The sequence below is a fragment of the Periplaneta americana genome, chromosome 5, assembly GCF_040183065.1.
Source record: "Periplaneta americana isolate PAMFEO1 chromosome 5, P.americana_PAMFEO1_priV1, whole genome shotgun sequence".
Classification (NCBI taxonomy): domain Eukaryota; kingdom Metazoa; phylum Arthropoda; class Insecta; order Blattodea; family Blattidae; genus Periplaneta; species Periplaneta americana.
Window position 1 is genome coordinate 148,356,324 of NC_091121.1, and position 21,459 is coordinate 148,377,782.

Below are 21,459 nucleotides of genomic sequence, written 5' to 3' on the forward strand. Positions count from 1 at the left end.
CGAATATATACTCATCTCTACAGCCTTCTTGATCGTTTAAAAGTTAGTATGTACTCGTGTTACCTGTCCTCTTTGACCACATTGCACCGTGATGCTCAGTTCTTTTTATAGACTTTCACATGCTATCAGCATGCTGTAGTGGTTTGTGTTTTGCTTTTTTATAAATAAATAAACAAATAAATAAGTAAATAAATAAACAAACAAATAAATAAATAAATAAGTAAATAAATGAATAAATAAATAAACATGAAAGAGAGGATGAATCAGATAAGTGACGTTAATAAACAGGAAACAAGGAAATAGTACTGGGTAATCGTCATTATGGGATGTTGGATAGAGATTACAATCCATTTCTAGAATTCCAATTATGCTAATTCTATTTTTATTATAGAAAGTTATATATATATATATATATATATATATATAATTTAAAGTTACAAGTAATTGCATTTTGCAATTAAAATTTTACAAAATAAACTCTAATTGTTAATTATATTTAACAATACAATCTAACCTTATAATTTGATAGACATTCAGATTTTTATAGGTTATATTTTTTATTAATAACAAATATGTGTTTAACCTTTTTCACATTCACTTTTGTGAAGCGTTAAAGGCTTCTGAAGTTCACGTCTTTTTCTATATTTTTTCATGAGGTACTACATAGTTCATAAATTCTGCCATTTTTAACTTTAAACTGAACACAAATCAACAAATATTCAGAATTGAGCCTGCTACAAACCATACTCATAATAACATGAGAACGAACTTATAAATATGAGAATATACTAGCTTTCATTCTTATCAAGCATGAGTATATATTCTGTACAAGGTGGACACTTGAGTATATTCTACTATGCTTCCATGTTATGAGTATGTAATCAAAAATGAGTAGGTACTCAAAGGTTTTTATTCTTACTAACAAGAGTATATACTAAAAAAAAGTCCAGTATATAGCCTACTATATACCCATGTTTATTCTTACCACGGACTGTATTATCTGACGTTGTTTACGTTGGCCACTTACAGTATTCCATTCAATGCGCTGTCTGAGGGATGGGGACAGGAAACTACACTAAAGCAATGTAGATAGCGTAATGTGTAACGGACATGGTGGGTCCTGATATGCACGTCTGTAGACAGCAGTGTATGTGTACAAGTTGCAGTGTCCAGTCGATCAGTCTTAGTGAAATGGAGGAGTACACGAGAGCGGAATAAGCAGACCTGATTTTCGAATACGGATGAGCCAATGGGAACAGTAGACAAGCTCACAGATTGTATCGTGACAAGTACCCACGTAGGAGACATCCGGCCCATCATTTTTCCACGACTGTTCCAAAAGTTAAGGGAAAAAGGGCACGTGGTGCCAAATTACAATTCCATTTCCACACAACTATTTTTGCTTATAACTTTCGACTCAGTCATTTCCGGACCACGGTTCCTTATCTGAAATTGATACATTCGCCAACATCTCTGAAAGTTTGTAACACCTCCTCGGAAACAACCTGTGTAATAGACAACAGAATAGGAGAATCTTGGTTCCTAAGTTACTGTTGAATAACAATATATAATGCATTCGTATAGGGTGCAGCAGTGGGATATGATGGTTTTTATGTTCCTGTTGTGGGACAATCAGGACAAATTAAAAGAAAACACGTATACTGGAAGTAATCTAGTACAATGCGATTTATTAATGTCTGATTACTTTTTAAAAACTACATTTCGTAAGTAGCCTCCACGGCAACGAATACATTCCTGCAATCTGCTATGAAAGTTCTGCATAACTCGCCTAACAAAACAGGTTCGATGGCACTAATTTTGTTCCTTATGTTTTGTTTCAGCTGGATGATGATGCGGGGCTTGTTGCGATACACCCTACTTTTGAGATAACCCCATAGGAAGTAATCAACGCACACTGCTCATGGTTCAATGAACTGTCTCCGAAACATGTTTCCAGGATGAATAATTTCACGATTTGGAGACATTGCCTGGCCGCCAAGATCTCCTGACCTGACTGCAGCTGATTGCTTCTTGTGGGGTTATCTCAAAAGTAGGGTGTATCGCAACAAGCCTCACACCATCATCCAGTTGAAACAAAACATAAGGAACGAAATTAGTGCCATCGAACCTGTTTTGTTGGGGCGAGTTAAGCAGAACTTTCATAACAGATTGCAGGAATGTATTCGTTGGCGTGGAGGCTACTTACGAAATATAGTTTTTAAAAAGTAATCAGAAGGCGAAGACGAGAACAAGGGAAAGATAAGGAGAATAAGGAGAAGACAAGGAGTACAAGGGGAAGAGAAGAACAAGAGGAAGAGAAGAACAAGGGACAGACAAGGAGAACAAAGACAAGACAAGGGAAACAAGAGAAGACAAGGAGAACGTAAATAGAACAACGGGAATACAAGGAGAACAAGGGGAATACAAATAGAACAAGGGAGGAAGTTGCATGTTTTATGTTCTGTCAATTCTAAGTTACTCCATCCCATACCTAACGAGGAAAAAGACTTTAGTTCTACTCAAAACCGACGAGTGCTGGTTGAAGCATGTAGGTGTGTTGCTTGTAAATGCGGTTGTTTGTGAACAGTGAGTTGTTTGCAGACGTCTCCAAGTGGCTGGCTCAGATGTGGTCGTCTAGTGGCCGTCACTCCCAGCTGTCGAGGTGTCATGTCCGCCTGTCCATGCATCCCTCTACCCACCCTACGGCCGCACCACACCCCAATTTACCGTTGTTTGATCTTCAGCGGCAGCGTCCCGTGGTATACTAGGAGATCCATGGTCTTTCATTTGTTTGCTCGTTTTTAGGGCGTGACTAATTCCTTAGAGCAGGGTCCCTTCTCAAAATGTAATTATTGTTTCACATCGAGAACCCAATCCAAAGTTTCATCATTGTCACAAAAGTGAGGCTGCTGTAACTCCACAATACAATTACCTCCAAATTTACACGACCCCAAAGTAAGTTACTTTTATTATTATTATTATATTTAACAACATTAAATAGCACAGCATAATAATAATAATAATAATAATAATAATAATAATAATAATAATAATAATAATAATGTGTTAAGTTACCCAAAACTAAGAAAAAAATTGATTTTTGTGAACTTTTATTAAATGTTGTACAAGTTTTGAATTTATACATACAAAACAAATATTAATTGTAACAGGTCTTGTATTAGCCTATGATTTATTTACTGCCAGCTGGCACAGATTTACGTGAATCGAATAACATATTTTGTGAGAAATATAAAATGAAAGTATCAAAGAAGAAGACTAAAACTGTGGCAATCATAAGAAAGTCGTGGTTTAACTCATATTGTCAAAGACTACTTCCTCCCGCATTTCTATTACCATGTTAGTTCACAAGTTCCATTCTCTATTCCATTGATCTCCTCTTTACCATCCACAAACTTGTAAAGAAAAATCTATTACAGCCCACCTCATTTATTGTTACTAATTATTGCTCCGCGAAAAGAAACTGTGAAGTTTCCTTGAATAAAATTGTCGTTGCGAGGGATGAAGAGCGATCTTTTGTATAATGAGAAATAATTGCCTGCTTCAGAAATACTTACAGTTATGAGTAGGCTACGTGCCGGCACCGGGTTTCTCCTTCTGACTTCCTCACCTTCATCATCATCATCCTCACCCTTTTCCTACACTACCCTTACACGAACACTTACACATACACTCACCCTAGTACGCAACATATAAGTCTTCACAGATATACATCATGCATAACGTGACCCGCCGAAGTGGTGTGCTACATGAAAATGGGTCACAGTAATGCCATCTATCCGCAGTATGCGGAACCCGAATCACGCAAGTGAAGTGGGTAGGCATTAGACACCACCACCACCACCACCACCACCACCACCACCACCACCACCACCACCGTAGTACCTAATGTAATTTTCTTCCCTTTCTTACACGGCTGTCTTGGTACTTATTACTTCTTCCTCAATTTTATAAGCGGCTAGATTTATGCTAATTTGTTGCATGTAATTCATATACAGTATATATTTTCAAATTCCAAAGTTCTAGGTAAGTTCTTCCTTTGAGGCATAGTTTTGTAACAGTTTTATTATTATTATTATTATTATTATTATTATTATTATTATTATTATTATTATTATTATTGTGGGAACAACATTTACTGGTTGATTCACGACTGACACACGTTTTAGGAATCAGTTTTATTTGCAATTTTGACTATAAAATTTCATCTGAACATGGGCCTGATTGTCATTACTTTGAAAGTTATTCGTTAAAATCCAATCGTTATACTGTGAGTCAGACTTTGGAGTTGCTTGCATCGTAATACAAACATTGGAACGTAAACTAAACGGAAGGTTGAGCTATAACGTGTGAAGTACGGGGGGATGGGGAAGATTAGTCTTCTCTTATTGTGTACGCTGATGCGCTCATTAGGGACAGCCGGGCCTACGTACAGAACGCTAAGCTCCATTCACATCCGTGCGGCCAAGTGCATTGAAGTGGAAGGAGAGATATTTGAAAATCTGCTTCCAAACTGAGTTATGTTTTTTTTTATGATTGTTACAGTATTTTGAGTTAATATTTATGTTTATTTAAGTGAATAATTCTTAGTTCTGCTCAAAACCACTGTAGGGTTCCATCAGCTGTAACTCCTTAACGGTTGATAATAGAACACATGTTAATATGACAATTTATGCTCAAAATGGCCTGTAGAACAGATTCCTATAGCGCGGATCATTAGTTGTGAATCACCCTGTATACTGCTCCATATAACTCTTCATTATTTTTTAAAATTCAGAGACTGAATTTTCGACGACGATTAGTAGTAAGTCACTACTGTGTGTTATTGTGTGAAACACAAATCCCTTATTTTCGTATGTGCATCATTTGTACATGAACTGACAAGCAGATTTTGAATATAAACTAAACCCGTCCAGTAGTTCAGGAAAAGGCTTCACACAGACAGACATGTCAAAAGCATTTTATTCAAAATCCGAGATCCTAAAAGCTTTTATTTGTGTAGTTTTTTTTCCTCCCCCGTAGCATGATAATACTTTATAGGTTTTGTATAATGAGAACTCAAAAACTAGCTTCTCTCCGTGTCGTGGAACGTGTGCTATAACTCCACACCACTTTTGTGACATCGAAAGCGAGTCGAGTTTCGCTGTTCGTGGATCCAGCGATTGGATAGATGTGACTTTTGTTTCACTCTCCGATTCTCAATCGAAACTTCACGACTGGCAACTGTGAATTCTGGTTTCACTGAGTTTGCGTTCATTCCTACTGAAATGAAACACAAGATGAACGTGAAACAACGTTTCTTCCTTTGACATTAAAAACTCTTCTAAATATTTATATTTCCTAATTGAAAATGCCTGTTAGCCTCTTGGTTGCTTTCACAGCGTCTAAAGATATATGTTTGTATAGCATAAATCCTAGGCAGGGAAACTGTCAGCTGTTTTTTTCCAGAAGTTCTCTCCTTCAAGTTTAGAATTATTTTATCTATGTGTCGTACGGAGAACATCTCATTTTAAATTCCCTTCCAAAGGATTTGAACTGGTGAACTTCGTATGAAAAGGTAATTTTATCTATATTTTAACCATGACTAACACTATTTTTGTTGTTCTTTTGTTCTTTAACTGATTTTTAGTAGTCTTAAGAACTTTGCGTCCACGCCTGTGGAGTAACGGTTAGCACGTCTAGCCGCGAAACCAGGTGGCCCGGGTTCGATTTCCGGTTGGGACAAGTTACCTGGCTGAGGTTTTTTCCGGAGTTTGCCCTCAATCCAATATGAGCAAATGCTGGGTAACTTACGGTGTTGGACCCCGGACTCATTTCACCGGCATTATCACCTTCATCTCATTCAGACGCTAAATAATCAAAGCTGTTGATAAAGCGTCGTAAAATAACCTACTAAAAAAAAAAAGAACTTTCCATCGATAGTAGTAAACGGAATTTCTGCGTTTTTCGTAATCGAGAAGTACTCGGTCTTACCAAGACCGTCTCCAATACTCAGACCTTAATGTAGGTATCGATAGTGGCCAAAATGGCGCCGGTAGCGGTTCAAGAATTATTACCACGTGGTTTTGTTATGATGTTTTCTTGTGTTAATTACGTCGTGAAATGGGCTGTTTGTGTTGTTTATCGGGTTGTAATTCTAATAGTGGATCTGTCTCTCATATTTCAGCGTTTAAGTTCCCGAAAAATATAACTTTACTACGCGACAAATGGTTTAGGTGCATAATCGTGACAATTTCCAATTTAAGGAAATTACAGTTTGTTGTTGTTTAGTCAGTTGTCCGAAGACAGGCCTAAACCTCACAAATATCAACAAGGCACCACTTATGAGGCAACTAAGTCAAGAGATAATGAGGTAGGATGGCCAGTTCCTATCCTCCTAAAATGACAGTGTTACACATAAAATATTTTGAGCCTAGATTAATTATTAGGAAAGATATTTTTCCTATCGTAAATGGTGATGCTTTTCGTATTCCTCAGGAAATTTCGAATCTTACCGATGACGCCTAAAGAACCTTATTTCCTAACCAGCTTTCATACCGTACTGTCAGTCATTCTAGCACCCAGAAAGAATCCACATCAACGGAAAGGGGAACAGATGGAGAGAGAAGAAGAATTTTTCAGGGAATGGTGTGATAGGGACATTATTAGCATTTTTGTTCAGTTTCAAAGTGATGTTCAGGAAAGAAGTGTGGCTTCATTTATGACCGTTGTTTAAGATGACTATGTTATTTTCTTGAATATGAAAGATGACCGTGTAGAAGAAATTCCATCATTAATAACTATACAAAAGTATTGAACGAGGGTAAAACATTTCAAACCAATTATCGAGAAAAGTGAAAAGAGTTAGGCCTAAGCCTAAAAGTGACAAAACATAAAGAATTGAAATTCAGGACGAATTAGGCTAAGGACTCTAGATTGTCAACATCCATCTATTAAAAATATAAAATATAAGCTGAATTATTGTTATTAGTAGTAGCTAGTAGTAAGTAGTAGTTTAATTGTGTTATTGATTTTAAGTGTGTGTTATCCTTTTGTATGCCCAACAACTATTAATGAACGTTTGCATTTACTGCAGTAACTTATATGGAGTTCAGGGTATGATTTTCAACTTATTGAAAACTATTTCCAGGCTGTGTTTACACTGTCAAGTTCATAACTTTATAGCAATGTGTTTCTACTCGTACCATACTTATCTTGTTGTCTCGCCTTTGAAATTGAATCAAACATTGCTCATAAATTAACGCTGGGCGTTTATTTAAAACAAAATTTAGTAATTCAACTTAATAAATACGAAAAATTTAACTATTTTGACATAAGGATATGGCAGAGCCGTCTATATAAATGGAAGTGGTTGGACCGCAGCGGCGGCCATCTTTTTTCTGTATTAAGGTCTGAGTATTGGAGACGGTCTTGGTCTTACATATCTTGCGTCAGAAGACAAAACGAGTAAGTGCCAAAACATGGATTTTTAGGTTATGGCTGATTCATTGTTTTGATATTGGTACTCCCGAATTCCATATTCGATATTCAAAGTAGCGCTATGCAAAGTGGAACATTCATCATACCATTTCTCAAAATGGATATTTTGGACTTGCTTCTTTCTGGCTTCTGAGGTAAGAATATGACGCTTCCCTCACACCGAAAGCTCAGAAACATTTTCTATTATACGCCTAGCACATTTACCGCGAAATCGGCCACCATTTCTGCGGTAGTAACTTCAGTTTCTAAAACCTGTTTAGCGGGGAAATTTTGTATTAAAAAAAACTTAAAATGAGTATAAGTCCAGCTTACCTGTGTAACAAGAAATGTTCAAAGTGTCCTTCTGCTTCAGTACATTTTTTTACATCTCCGAAGATTGTTCTGAAATACTCGACTACTCTCTCCTTGCGAATATTCGAAATGACTTGTCAGATATTTTCTTTCATATTTTTCATAACTTCAAACTACAGAAACTCACTAAATATGCTATAGGCCTACACCATTCTCAAAATGATCTTGCCCCCCTTATAAAAGATGTAGGTCATCCCATATTATTTGCAGATGACACAAGTATAGTAATTACAGCCAATAACTCCAACACATTCCATTCTTCAACAGAGGAAATTCTCTTCAAAATATGTGACTGGTTCTCAGTCAATAAATTAGTATTAAATTGTAACAAAACTAACATAATTCAATTTAAATCCTGTCCAAATTCAACGTCGCAAATTTCTAGCACAATAATTAACAATAGATCCCTATTAGAAACAACAACAACAACAACCAAATTTCTTGGCTTAAAAATATATAATGTGTTAAATTGGAAAAATCATATTAAAGAAATTACCCCCAAACTAAATTCAGCTTGTTTTGCTATTAGATCTATGCAAAAGATAGTAAATATCAATACCTTAAAAACAATATACTTTGCATACTTCCACTCGGTAATGAGTTTTGGAATAATATTCTGGGGAAATTCCACAGATAGTAACAATATATTTCTATTACAAAAAAGAGTAATTAGAATAATAGTAGGTGCGAAATCTAGGGAGTCGTGTAGGACTATTTTAAAAAAACTACAAATAATGCCCATGGCTTTTCAGTACATCTTTTCATTAATAGTCTTCCTCGTATGTAATCGTGAAAACTTTGTAACTAATTCAACAGTTCATAGCATAAATACACGTCAAAAAAATGACTTTCATACTACATCGGCAAGTCTATCGTGCTATCAAAAAGGAGTGCGTTATATGGCAGTAAAAATTTTAATAGCCTCTCTATCGATATAAAAAATGAAACTCAAAACATAAAATTATTTAGGGCCAAATTAAAGAAGTACCTAATTTCTCACGCCTTCTATTCTGTAGGTGAATTCATGACATTCAGTAACACTTCATGAAATTGATACTAAAACTATGTGTTGTACTAGTAGACTATATTGTAAATCTCGTGTGTATATATTTCATCTAGACTGTGACTATAGATTAAGATTTTATAATAGTATTAAGTTTTTTGACTTGTTCCATATTCTAGCTGTAAGCATGTATGAATACCATGGAATGTTAATAAATACAATACAATACAATACAATACAATACAGAAAAAAACAATACCTTGCACTACGCTACGTACGAGTAATCACAACAGACTGAGGTTAACTGCACGCATGCAACACCAGCCAAACTGTTACGCGTATCCGCACTGTGGAAGATATTTCTGTACGTCCCGTGGCGTCACATACGGAGGACTCTATTATTATTCTTCTTCGTTTTTGACCATGCACTCTTTTATATAGCACGAACTTTCAACAACTTCCGAAATATAAGAATCACATGAGAGTGTTTACGTAAGAAATATGACATCGTGACTACTTCAAAGGATATAATAGATTTATAAGTCGATGATTAATTAAAATGTATTACAATGGTACTCTCAGTTAACCTTGATCCAATGGGCCATTTCCGTGTACAAATCAATATACAGGGACATCATTTTATTTTTACTTCAATTTTTATTGTACCTGCGTTTCTAAATGTACTTGATCCCACCCCCTTCACTAATATCCTTGCTAACGTCAGTCACACAAACTTACGGCCGCTGTTGCTAGCAGTGAAATAAACAGTACAGAGTACAGTGTGTTTCAGAAATATGTTGCATTTTCTATAGAAGAAAAAGCTTATATTATTGAAGTTTATTTTCACATAGGTATGGTGTATAGCATAACTGAATTTATCTGTGTGGACTGAGCATAAGTGAGGATTAGAGTTACCGAAAGTACGGTACCTATAATATGGTGCGGTACTTAACAGCATTATTTAATCAAGAGTTTTGTTTTACTGTTTGTAGGTATGAAAGACAATGATGGAAACTGGAATTACAATATAACCGAATCTGAACAACAGTTTTTCTTTTTTTTTTTTTCACAATTTCCTGATTATGTCATTACGGAATATTTTCGTAGAAATGTCATTAATCTGGTAGATAAATTTAGAGCAACAGAGTGTACAGAAAGGAAGAAAAGTGTAAATGGCCAACAAAGGTGATAGAAGATGCTGTAGAAGATGCTAGAGGAATGATGCAGCGAGGTCCTAATAAGTCGGTCAAGAAGTTAGCTGTAGAAATTGGGGTTTCTTACGGAAGTGCTCACAAAATTCTCAGGAATAAATTAGGTTAGTAATATGCTGAATAAAGTAGACATTACATAATGTATATAACCGCCTGAAGAGTTGAGTTTGTGAAAAAAAAAAATTACTATTCTACTGTTTTTTTATAAAATACTGTAAAAGTAATGACCAAATTGAAAATCGTAATACTGTATTTCCCTGTAACATAAATGGATATACTACTTTTCTCTCCTCCTATAGCTAGTAAAATGATTTGTTGACATATTGCACTAGCAACTCCAAACTCCTGTAATGGAAGGAGGGTAACAGTGTTTCCGAGTATAGCCAGGTTAATGTTAAAAATGTTGGTAAAAATAAAGTATGTCCCTGTACAAAAAGGCTGAAATTATCTTTATGATATAAGTGATGGATTACTACGAAACGTCGTCTATAACATTTGTTATAATTAGATTGGTTGTCGGCAGATGTGCCAAAGGAGAGAGGAGAAAATGTTTGGGTCGTACAAGCTAATACAGTTTGGTAAACAGTCACGAAGCTCAATACGTAGTGAATATGCATCCATAGATAGTTGCTAACCACTAGGATCGCTACTATCGCCTCATTACAGACAATGCGAAATAGTACCTGCACAGTCTATTGTTTTTAGTACCCTCATAAACTCAAGCTTCGTGACTGTATATACAGTACTAGATTGTGTAATACCTAAACCAAATGGAGTCATCCCATTCGTATGGCAACAATGTGCACAGTTAGCTTCAGGGTAATATGAAATATTGAAGGCAGAAAAATAAAATACTGCATAGAGTAAATACAATATTGTACACACAGGCTCCGCGTTATTCCATTTCGTTGCCTCTAACTAAAACCGCCATAGAGAATGGAATAAAAAGTTTTGTTTTGGGATTTTATATGAGTGTAGAATGTCGATACTAAAGTTTTTATTTAAAACATATGTAATTAAACCAAAAATTAATAACTGACAATTAAATCCTCTCCGTGCATATTGGTTTTGGGATACGAGAGAAATATTTCGTCCATGTGGCTATGCCTCAATTGTATTTAATACGTTTAGAACAAACTTTACTGTTTGAACATTATTTAATAATGCATATTCATATTTTATCATCTAACTCCTCTCAGACTATGCGGTAGAATGAAGGTTTTCTATCCCAGTGGTCATTTTAAAATTAAATTATGGTTTACTTAACGACGCTCGCAACTGCCGAGGATATGTCAGCGTCTTCAGTGTGCCGGAATTTTATCTCAAGTAATTCTTTTATATGCCAGTAAATCTACTGACATAAGCCTGTCGCATTTAAACACGCATAAATGCCATCGACCTGGGACGGGATCGAACCCGCAACCTCGAGCACAGAAGACTAACGTTATACCGACTGCACTACCCAGGCCGACGACATTGGTCATTTATCTTGATATTATATGTTATTACAAATTGAAGGGTTTATAGCAAAAACTGGACAAGTCCAAAATAAGCTTATTAATTTTTCAGAAAAAAAAACTGTCCCTCTCGTTTCTTATATAGAGACATAATTTTATTTTTACTAACATTTCTAATATTAACCTGCCTATACTTTGGATTAACGGTTGAGAACCGGAAAAACCGTTTGCTACTCCCTTCCATGTCTGGAGTTTGATGATACTGCGTAAAATACAAACAAATCACTTTACTAGGTATCGAAGGGAAGAAAAGTAGTTCATCCATTTACGTAAACCAGGAAATATAGCGATTTTGAGTTTGATAATTTTCATTAGGTTTTTGTTTAATCAAGATACAGTTACTGTATTAACAATAAGTGTTATTACTCACGAACTGAGCTATCCATTCGTACGTATTCATTATGCAGTGTATTTATTATACTGTCTACAGCACATTAGCGTACAATATAGAGAATGAAGTTAAATTGAAAAATAATCATACCGGTAATATGGATATTTAAACATATTTTTGAAAATGGTGGCCTTTCATTTCGATACAGGCTTCAGTTCTTTTGTGCATATTATCGCACTATAGACTATTGTACCTAATTCCAATTACCAGTTTCGTCCTTGGTACTAGTAACTCATGTTAAAATAATTCTGTACCTACTCTATAAAAGAGTACCTTATATACTATAAATTCAATCTTGACTTCTGCCCGATCCGAAAAGATAAAATTACTGAGACATGCTATCTACTGTACGTCCAAGTGGTTTTGTCGCAGGGTCATAGAAAGGGGGAAATCACGTGACAGTTAATTACTTAACGAGGCCCTTTTATTTAAGTTATTTTAAACAGGTGTATAATATTACGTAGATGTCCAATTCCTAACAGAAATTAATGTTTTCACAAAAGAGCTAAGACAGCCCAGCCACTAGCCTTTACAGATGGGCGAGCAGAAGCGGTGGAGAAAACCGGGATGCGACGTAGGCAAACGGACGACAGTACCTGTGCGAAAATATGATTCAATAGTGAAAGCTCTTTCGTCACTGAAAAACACGAACATATTTCTGGAACGTACTATACTCACTAACTCAGTACTATTTACTATGACTGTAAGGCGACTTTGACTGCATACGCGGCCTTAGTTCTGTGTGGAGGACGATTGGAAGTTTGCTAGTAGAGGGGGTGGGAGTGAAGTACATTAAAAAACTCAGGTACAATAAAAATTGAAGTAAAAATAAAATGATGTTCCTGTACAATATAATAATCTGACATATTTTGTATAGATATCTCATATATCTACCAACTTTGGTAAAACGTTTCACTGTATAGGTATCTCATATATCTACCAACTTTTGTAAAACGTTTCACTGTTCTCTTTTATATAGAAAGAACACTTGGACATAACCATTTTTTTGCAGAAAGTTTTATATGTACACACATTAATTGAGAAAAAGTATATGAGATCATGTTTCATTCATATTGTCAACTGTCGACCTGGTTGGCGAGTTGGTATAGCGCTGGCCTTCTATGCCCAAGGTTGCGGGTTCGATCCCGGGCCAGGTCGATGTCATTTAAGTGTGCTTAAATGCGACAGGCTCATGTCAGTAGATTTACTGGCATGTAAAAGAACTCCTGCGGGACAAAATTCCGGCACATCTGGCGACGCTGATATAACATCTGCAGTTGCGAGCGTCATTAAATAAAACATAACATTTATTGTCAACTGACATACAAATAAATATTTCATAAGTGTTTTATTAAATTAAAAACTTAATGTTGGAATGATTTCCTGAACAATAAAAACATTACCGGTAGTGTTAAGTTTATGATTCTCTCTTTATAAATTTGTGTCCTTCAGTCTTTGAATTCTTGGCACATCAGGTATACCAAGCACCGAAAAATAATTTTTCTGGTAACAACACAATAAACTTTGCTCAATAAAAATATATTATTATTATTATTATTATTATTATTATTATTATTATTATTATTATTATTATTAATTAATTAATTAAAAGTGATGTTACAAAATGTTTACTAGTGCAACAGAGTTAATGTTCAATACTTTTTGTTCACAATCACAGCGAGAAGAGTGACGTCGACAGCGCAGGCAGGAAGACCCCACGCCTCGAGAATCAAGGTTTAGGAGGCGGTGGAGCCATTCCTGCCGAGGCGATATACAGCACTTCGCCTTCCAGGCGGCCTCACACCATCACCGGCGGCTCTCCCGAAGCGATGAAGGTGAGATTGGCCGCCATGGTTCTGCAGCCTCCCACCAGGGTGTAGCACCATCCTACTGCTACTACAGCTACTGCTGCTGCCACCTACTGTTCTGCCCGCAAGTCGACCACTACTACTACCACTACTACTACTACCACCCAACCACCGCACGTGTGCCTTCTGTCACCGCCTGCTAAAACAAATTAAAATAAAAAATATGTCGCACTTAACAGCATCTCAGCCTTGTATGAGAAAAAAAAATCTTTGATTTGTTGATGAAAAGGAGGAAAGAATATGTTTGATCGAATAATCTTTTGTGTTGCATTGTGATGTGATGTGGAAAAATTGTGTCTTGTCAGACAGTTTGGTGCGACACATTAAGTGTAGACGCATGAACTTAGATTAGCATCTCTCCCGTATGAACCCATTGACCAAAATAAATGGGACAGACATAACTTGTAACTGGATAGTTCGCAAATCGAGAGCAGAAGTTATGAGAGAGATACGCTGTGTCTGGCTTCCTAGTCCACGTCATGATCGTACTTGCCTGATTGGCTGAGAGACTGGTCGTTGTTTTCTCAATGCTTTGGTTCCCTACTGCACAGTGCACCAGCACCAACACTATCACCAAGCAACGACTGCACAGCACCATTAATTTGCACTGCTTTTACACTATTGCACAACGCCAAGCACTTGTTGTTTCTGCTACTGCACTATTTAAAATAAAACAAATGAATATATATTTTCCAGAAAGCATCTGTATTATAAGGTTATGACTGCGTGTTGCTATATGTAATGGCCCATTTACTTGTGATTTACGTATATTATAAATACAGGACTCGAATTTTTACTACTGGAACTTATTTACAACCTCTTTGAATGTGATCATTGCCGCATTTCTGACTGTCGGTATGGACAGTTAGCTGCATTCTTTACTGCACTTATACAATCGCTCTAAGTTACTGATAAAATAAATCTATTATGAAATTAATTCATGAAGAAAACTGCATTCAGCATTTCATTTTCTCTTGAAAATAATACAAAATAAAAAAAAACATGTACCCTACACTTGTTTTTTTGAAAGATGGGACATGACAGGACCGTTGCGATCGGAAAAACAACTGAATGTCACAGAGCGTGGTAGGCCTGTTGCTATGGTAACAACGGTTGGATTGCCAAACTTACAGTTTCCATATGGCGAGTGCTTAATAGCTCTATTGGCTAATTTATTGTGTACACAATATTAGCATTGGCACGTTTCGTCTTTGATTCTCTGTCGATTTTTGTATTGTTTTCTTACCATCGCGTCAATTGTCAATGAATGTTTTAACGTTCGATATCTTAACGACAATTGCTAGCTACCATCAGATGGCAGCGTGGTAGTCCATATTGGCAACATGGCACTGTAGTTCCAAGCTCGGCCGCTTAACTGTCATGTCCCATCTTTCAAAAAAACAAGTATAATGAGAACTACCGGTGCTAATTCTTAAGATCTGGCAATAAGAGGTTACAAGATTTACCAGCAAATGATGGAAATTGTCAAGAACTATATTAATTTTGCTAGCATTAAAAGGTAACTTTTTTTAATCGAGACTTCCATATTCGCATCAAATTCCAGACATGTAAAATCGAGTCCTGTAAACATGCAATTATATTTAATGGATATCTTGAAGTACCACCTGATGGCCTAATTTGATATTATTGTTTCATAACATTTCCGCATTACTGAACTGGACTACAAAGCTAAGAACTACATAGCGACTTAATCTGTACTTGGCACTTCACTAATGCACAGTGTTCTCTATCTTTTCTATCAACTTGCTTTCCGAATCACGTAACTCGGTGTTTCTATGGCTCTATTTTTCAGTCACAAATTTCCCTTCTCTGTCGCATTTTGCAATGGATCTAGCCTATGCAGTCAGTATTCTTTACTGTGCATGAATATGCCTTTGATACATCATAGCAAGGAGAACTCAAGAGTATGTATGTTATATTATACTTAAAATTTTCATTGTCGTAACGAATATTTCTAGAGGTATAATTTATAATAAAAATATCACTTTCCGAATTTTATATTACATTAACCCTTAGAGGTTTCAATTTATCTAGAGAAGATCAAAACTCGAGTGGGATTTAATTGATTATTACACGATTAGAAAAAAAGTACGTGAAGATTAGAAGAAATAAAGCACTCTAATACAATAAAATATTAATTGACTTACAAAAATACTAAACTCTCTTGAAAATGTATTATTGTATCATCTCATTATTACAAATATTCCGCTAGATGGCAGTAGTGTGTTATGTTGAGTTCTTGTTACCAGTTGTGCCAACTATACAATCTTCATTGAACTCTATGGACGATTACTAGTCAAGAAGGCTTTGTTGATTCAGTTTATTTTTTATTAAAACAGTTGTATTCCACTTCAATGATCAATATGCAAAAATAGAGGGCATCATTTCAAGTATGTATTCCTCATAGACAATACAAAAAGTTCATACAACATGTGTCCGGAAATGCTTGGTTTCCGAGTTATGGCCAGTGATTGTCACTGTTTTGAAGGCCATAACTCGGAAACCAAGCATTTCCGGAGACATGTTGCAATGAACTTTTTGTATTGTCTACATATGGGGAATACATACCTCAAATTATGTCCTCTATTTTTGAAACGTCCTGTATATTAAGCAATCTCTGATACGTGACTATCCATAATCTCATACAACATAAGCTATAACATAACCTAAATAATATAAACAAGATAAATGATAGAAAAGTTTTAATTGAGGATGATGAAAAAAACATGAATCATTCTAAAAGATACAGTTATTGAAAGTACAATGTTGGCAAACAAAGAAACAAACGTTATGGAGGTGATAAAAATGAAAATAGTACCGCCTAGTGTCAAGATCTCGCAGTAGTTGAGACCAGTGGAGTGTTATTAAATCAATTTGAGGTAGTTAATACTGCATTAAAATTTAAGTGTAATACTGATACGCTAGTTCTGTATACTGTAGTGTTTTATATCAACGACATGGAGTCGGTTCGTCCTGTTGTATCTACAAATATTAACACTTCAACTTTACTTACAAATTAAATATTTAAAGTTTGAAGTGCAGCGCACATGAAATTAAATTTTCTCAGAATTCGAATTCAAGTTTACGTTACCATTATCATTATACTTAAATTAAATATTAAATTACACTGTCTTAATCAGAGGTGTTGAAGTGATTCAATATGTCCTGGATGGCGTTGTAAAGATCCTCCTGAAGGTCTTTTTCTCCCACGTAACTCTTTATCCGGATTTCTATTCATGCAGGACATCATTTAGTTTTTTTTATGAATGTAGTTAACAAATGGTCTAATTCAATAATTAGAATATAGTTTGCAAATGGTCTAATTCAATTTCATGTTATTTCTCGTCAAAAGTATATCAAGATAAGCTATTTAATACAACAAGCATTTGACTCCTGAAGAAACGAACAAAACAGAAATGGAACAAAGTTAGGTGCGTTAAAAATTCTGTTATTGCAAAAGTTGTCTTGTTTCCCAGTATCTCTCCGACATTTAGTTTTTGGTAAGAGCTTCGAAGATTCAGACGTGGTCGGAATCCACGACAATTAGTTGGTTAAGGCCCGTAACACACTTGAAGAGTTTTCGCTAACGAGAAATGTGTTGCGAGAAAGAGGCGAAGAGCCTTCCTCCACACACTTGGCGAGTTCTCGTTATCACAGATCACACCGCGCATGATCATCTATGCACTGCCTTCATGCAGAAAGCATTTTTCTGATTATAGTAATGACTCGTTGGGGGAAATATTATAGGTAATGTATTTACGTATATTGTCGTACTTAAATATGTAACCTGTAAGTATATTGTACTTTACAAATTACGTACGAACGCTTATGCTGAATCTGAGTATTCAGATGATGAGGAAATGGAGCTACATGAACTTATTTTGTTAATGAAAAGAAGAAGTAGGGGTAGGCCTAAAATTAAAGCCAGAAATATCTGAAAATCACATTGTATCTTACGAAAATAAGGGCGAGTTTTGGACACTGGTTTCGATTTGAATGATGATACGTTTAGGCGTTATTTCAGGTTCAGTGGACCACAGTTGTTTTTTGCCATTCATGATATGATAGAGAATTCTTTGCTATATTCTGATTAAAATTACGTAAACTGTTAAGACATATAGATACATTATTTCAAATGTTTAATCAATACTATTAAATCTTATCAAAATAAAATATAGCCCTATTTATTTTCAGATAATCTGATATTTGTCTCCATATTTCTTCTCTAAGTTTCGTATTTTTATAGTTTTCATCCCGTGTATCATCAGCGTATTCCGAATCTCACCGGTCCGGTGGCATCAATGACGTCACGTTGCAACGAAAATAAGGAACAAAACTGCTGGAAGAATCGATGCTGTCATGGCGACTGTGTAAGTGGTTATCTGTGCTACGCTAGCAAAATTTTGCGAAATTTCCGTACTGCCATCTCGTTCAAATAAAAGAGATCATAAACAACTTATTTCTTCAACCGGTATTAATAACTGGTCCGTTGACATGTTCGCTCATAAGCCATTAACATATTGTTTTTACGTTGTGCTCATTACAAACAATACAGCAGAACTAAAGCAGAACACACCGCTATGACACAACAGTGCACGATTTCATTCGTCTGCTAATTCCCGCCCTATACAAGAACCAATCAGATTCACTGATGGCGGCTGATGGAGACTGCCACCACCTCTGCAAGTTGATGGCACCGGTGCGACACCGGTGGAGCATCAATGACGTCATCGGTGGAATTCGGAACACCGTGATGCCATCGGATTGCTCACCGGTGAGATTCGGAATACGCTCATATAAATAGGCCTACGGGAGACGTACAAATTCGATAAGTTTCTGACTACAATTATCAGCCATCTTTCCTCGTTTTCAAATAAAAACAATACAAGTCATCGTCACCTATGATATCTTTTTCTACATTCAATTGTCATAAAGAGTATAAATGTCAAACATCTTTGATAAATGTGTCAAGAAAATTCGCTGAGCTACCGATTCCAGCGAGAAACTCGCGCGAGGTTTTTGCCTCGAGCGAGAATCTCTTCCAGTGTGTGGACGTCCATTTGAATCCATGTTATCAATTTTTTAATTTTCTCGCAACACATTTCTCGCTGGCGAAAACTCTGCAAGTGTGTTGCGGGCCTAAAGCAGCTGTAATTTGGGCAATCTAGTACGCCAATACGGTGAAGGTGTTCGAAAAGGCAATCATACCCTGTATAGAGTCGAAATATAGCAACAGCTCCATCAGCGACCAGTCTGGTAAAAGATGGATGTCTGTTTTCCAATTGCTGTTGTGGGATCTCTGAGTTTGGTTTCTGTGTATTCCTTTTGATAAGCTTGACTAATAATTTGTGATGCAGTACGAAAGAAAGCAGAATTTTCACGGGTTTGCGGAAGCGTTGTGCCCTTTGTAGCAAGTGTATCAACTGTTTCATTACCCGAAGTTTCTTTTTTGAGCTGGATAATTTTGTGATAGGAAGTAATGATAGAATAACAAATTATACTTTTAAAGTTAGAAGAAACTGAGAGGACTTTTAAGAAAATAGACAAACAGTTCATTAGAATAGACGAGTTGAATACGAAATTATTTAAGTATTCCTGTGGGAAATATAAATTAAAATTTTAGAATATTTGTTAGTGAAAGTTACCAAACGTTAAAGAATTGTAAAATAAATTCTAATTTGGAAAGTAGCTATCAACGAATAAGCCTGCTAAATCCAGCTCGGATATTACATTCAAAGGTAATTTAAGAAAAATATTCAATAAGTAGAACTATATTTGTCTAGAAATGGTAGCATTTTGAATAACAAGATCAGACCTGCAAAAAAATCTTCGTTCTATATCGGTTAATGAGGAATATCATAGAGAAATAATCTTACTGCTTATAAGAAAAACATCTGGTAAAATAATAGATGTTTACTGTCAGATGTAATGTGGAGAAATTAGGTTTGGTACATCTAGTACAAAAGTAAAAGTACCAGTACTTCCGAAGAATCTGTATTAAGAAAGAATGGTGACGTAAAAAAAAAGAAAAGAATATAGGCTATAACTTTGGACCAAAATAAGATTCTAGCTTGTCTTCTTTTCTATTTAAGAATTACGTTTTATAATTTTACATGAAATAAGTTAATTTCATCTGATGAGGAAAATAACTTGCAGAAGGACTTCAAGTTATTAACTGAAGTTATATTATTCAAATATACTGTAACATGAAATTTCACATCGAAAGAAAAGCATATATATTAAGATAAACTACAGCGAGTGCGGGATATTTCAAGTACATTTATTTTTCAACATATTTTTTTCTGCAACATTGTAAACTTATCGTTGCTTTTCTCTTAATATTAATCCATTTTTTATTAGTTGTATTACTTCCCTTCACACAATGCAGTTTTATTCGTTTCATATAATGCGAATAGAATAATATATATAGCAAATACGGTACTCTAAATATGTTTTAGCGTATTCCAATACAGTTACAAGATTTGTAACTTTAGAAATAAACTTTATCACTAAATGAATGTACACAAGAAATATAACTCAACAAAATAACTCCAAGCTATGAAGTATCATAGGTAAACATGTATCCACACCAGCAGATTTTCCCGTATTTCTCAACACTTCACAAATCTTTTGGCACTGTTTTCGCTGTTGACACACTTTGGGAGTACTATGGTTTATTGGGACTTTTTTCTAGCCTCCTTTATTTTCTTTCTGTCGGCAGAATCTTCATTCACACACGAACACTACGGCGTGATTGTGTGAACCGAGCTTACAACTGTAAAAAACATAAAATACCGACAACAAAACCAACCTAAAGTGAGGAAAAGGAACGCCAAAAGAAATATTGTGAACCCTTTGCATTCATTTAGGCTCCGTGAAATGTTTGTTTCATTTAGTGATTCCCTTCCTCAAACAACGTTGCCATTTGTGATTGTTTCTTATCCCGACTTGCAGCGGCGTTGCAACATCAACAACAGCGGAAGAGCAACTAAAATGAAAAAGGATCGTGATGGTACTACCAAAGACAATCTGTATGCTGACCTTCAGGTGCCCACTATTAGCAACAATGGGTCAACAATGACAATGACAATGATGAACAAAGTGAATCCATCATCTCCATCCCAGCATCATCTACAATCAGATAATTACTTTCAACAGCAACCACACAGAACGACACATGATTATTACATGGCGGGACACTTTCAACCTAATAGTTTTGAAAGAGCTGAAATCTGAAATAAGAAAACAAATAAGAACTATTTTATAAATGTCAGTACATTCAGTTTTTTATTTTATGTTATATTGTTAAATCATGAAGTCAAGTTTGTGAATAAGTTCATTGGTTTTTTTTTTTTTTCTAAAATACTTTATATATTCATTATGTCTTTCTGAACTTCAGATAAGAAATATAAATATGTAGATTTTAAGTGTAAACATGGAACAGTTAGGAATTTAACATTACGAAGTTGTTTAGTGTTACTAAATTTGTAAACTGTATTTAATTATATCAGATAAATTCAAAATCATTTCAGTGGGAATCATTTGTAGTGGCATAAAAAGTTTTCCATTACATTATAATTTAACACAAAATATTCCGACC

At 35.4% G+C, this 21,459-nt stretch overlaps 1 protein-coding gene across 2 annotated transcripts in view; it reads left to right on the top strand.

Moving 5' to 3' along the window:
* Positions 1-20,955, top strand: part of LOC138700208 (irregular chiasm C-roughest protein) — an 831,933-nt gene extending 810,978 nt beyond the window's left edge. Inside the window, exons 11-12 of one of the 2 annotated variants that reach the window (XM_069826656.1) lie at positions 13,649-13,805; positions 20,581-20,955. In XM_069826656.1, coding sequence (XP_069682757.1) covers positions 13,649-13,805; positions 20,581-20,613 — 190 coding nt within the window. In that variant the 3' untranslated portion in view covers positions 20,614-20,955. Of the gene's footprint in view, positions 1-13,648 lie in introns of both variants that reach the window. The other variant, XM_069826657.1, reaches the window with a different exon arrangement.
* Positions 20,956-21,459: the final 504 nt, after the last annotated feature.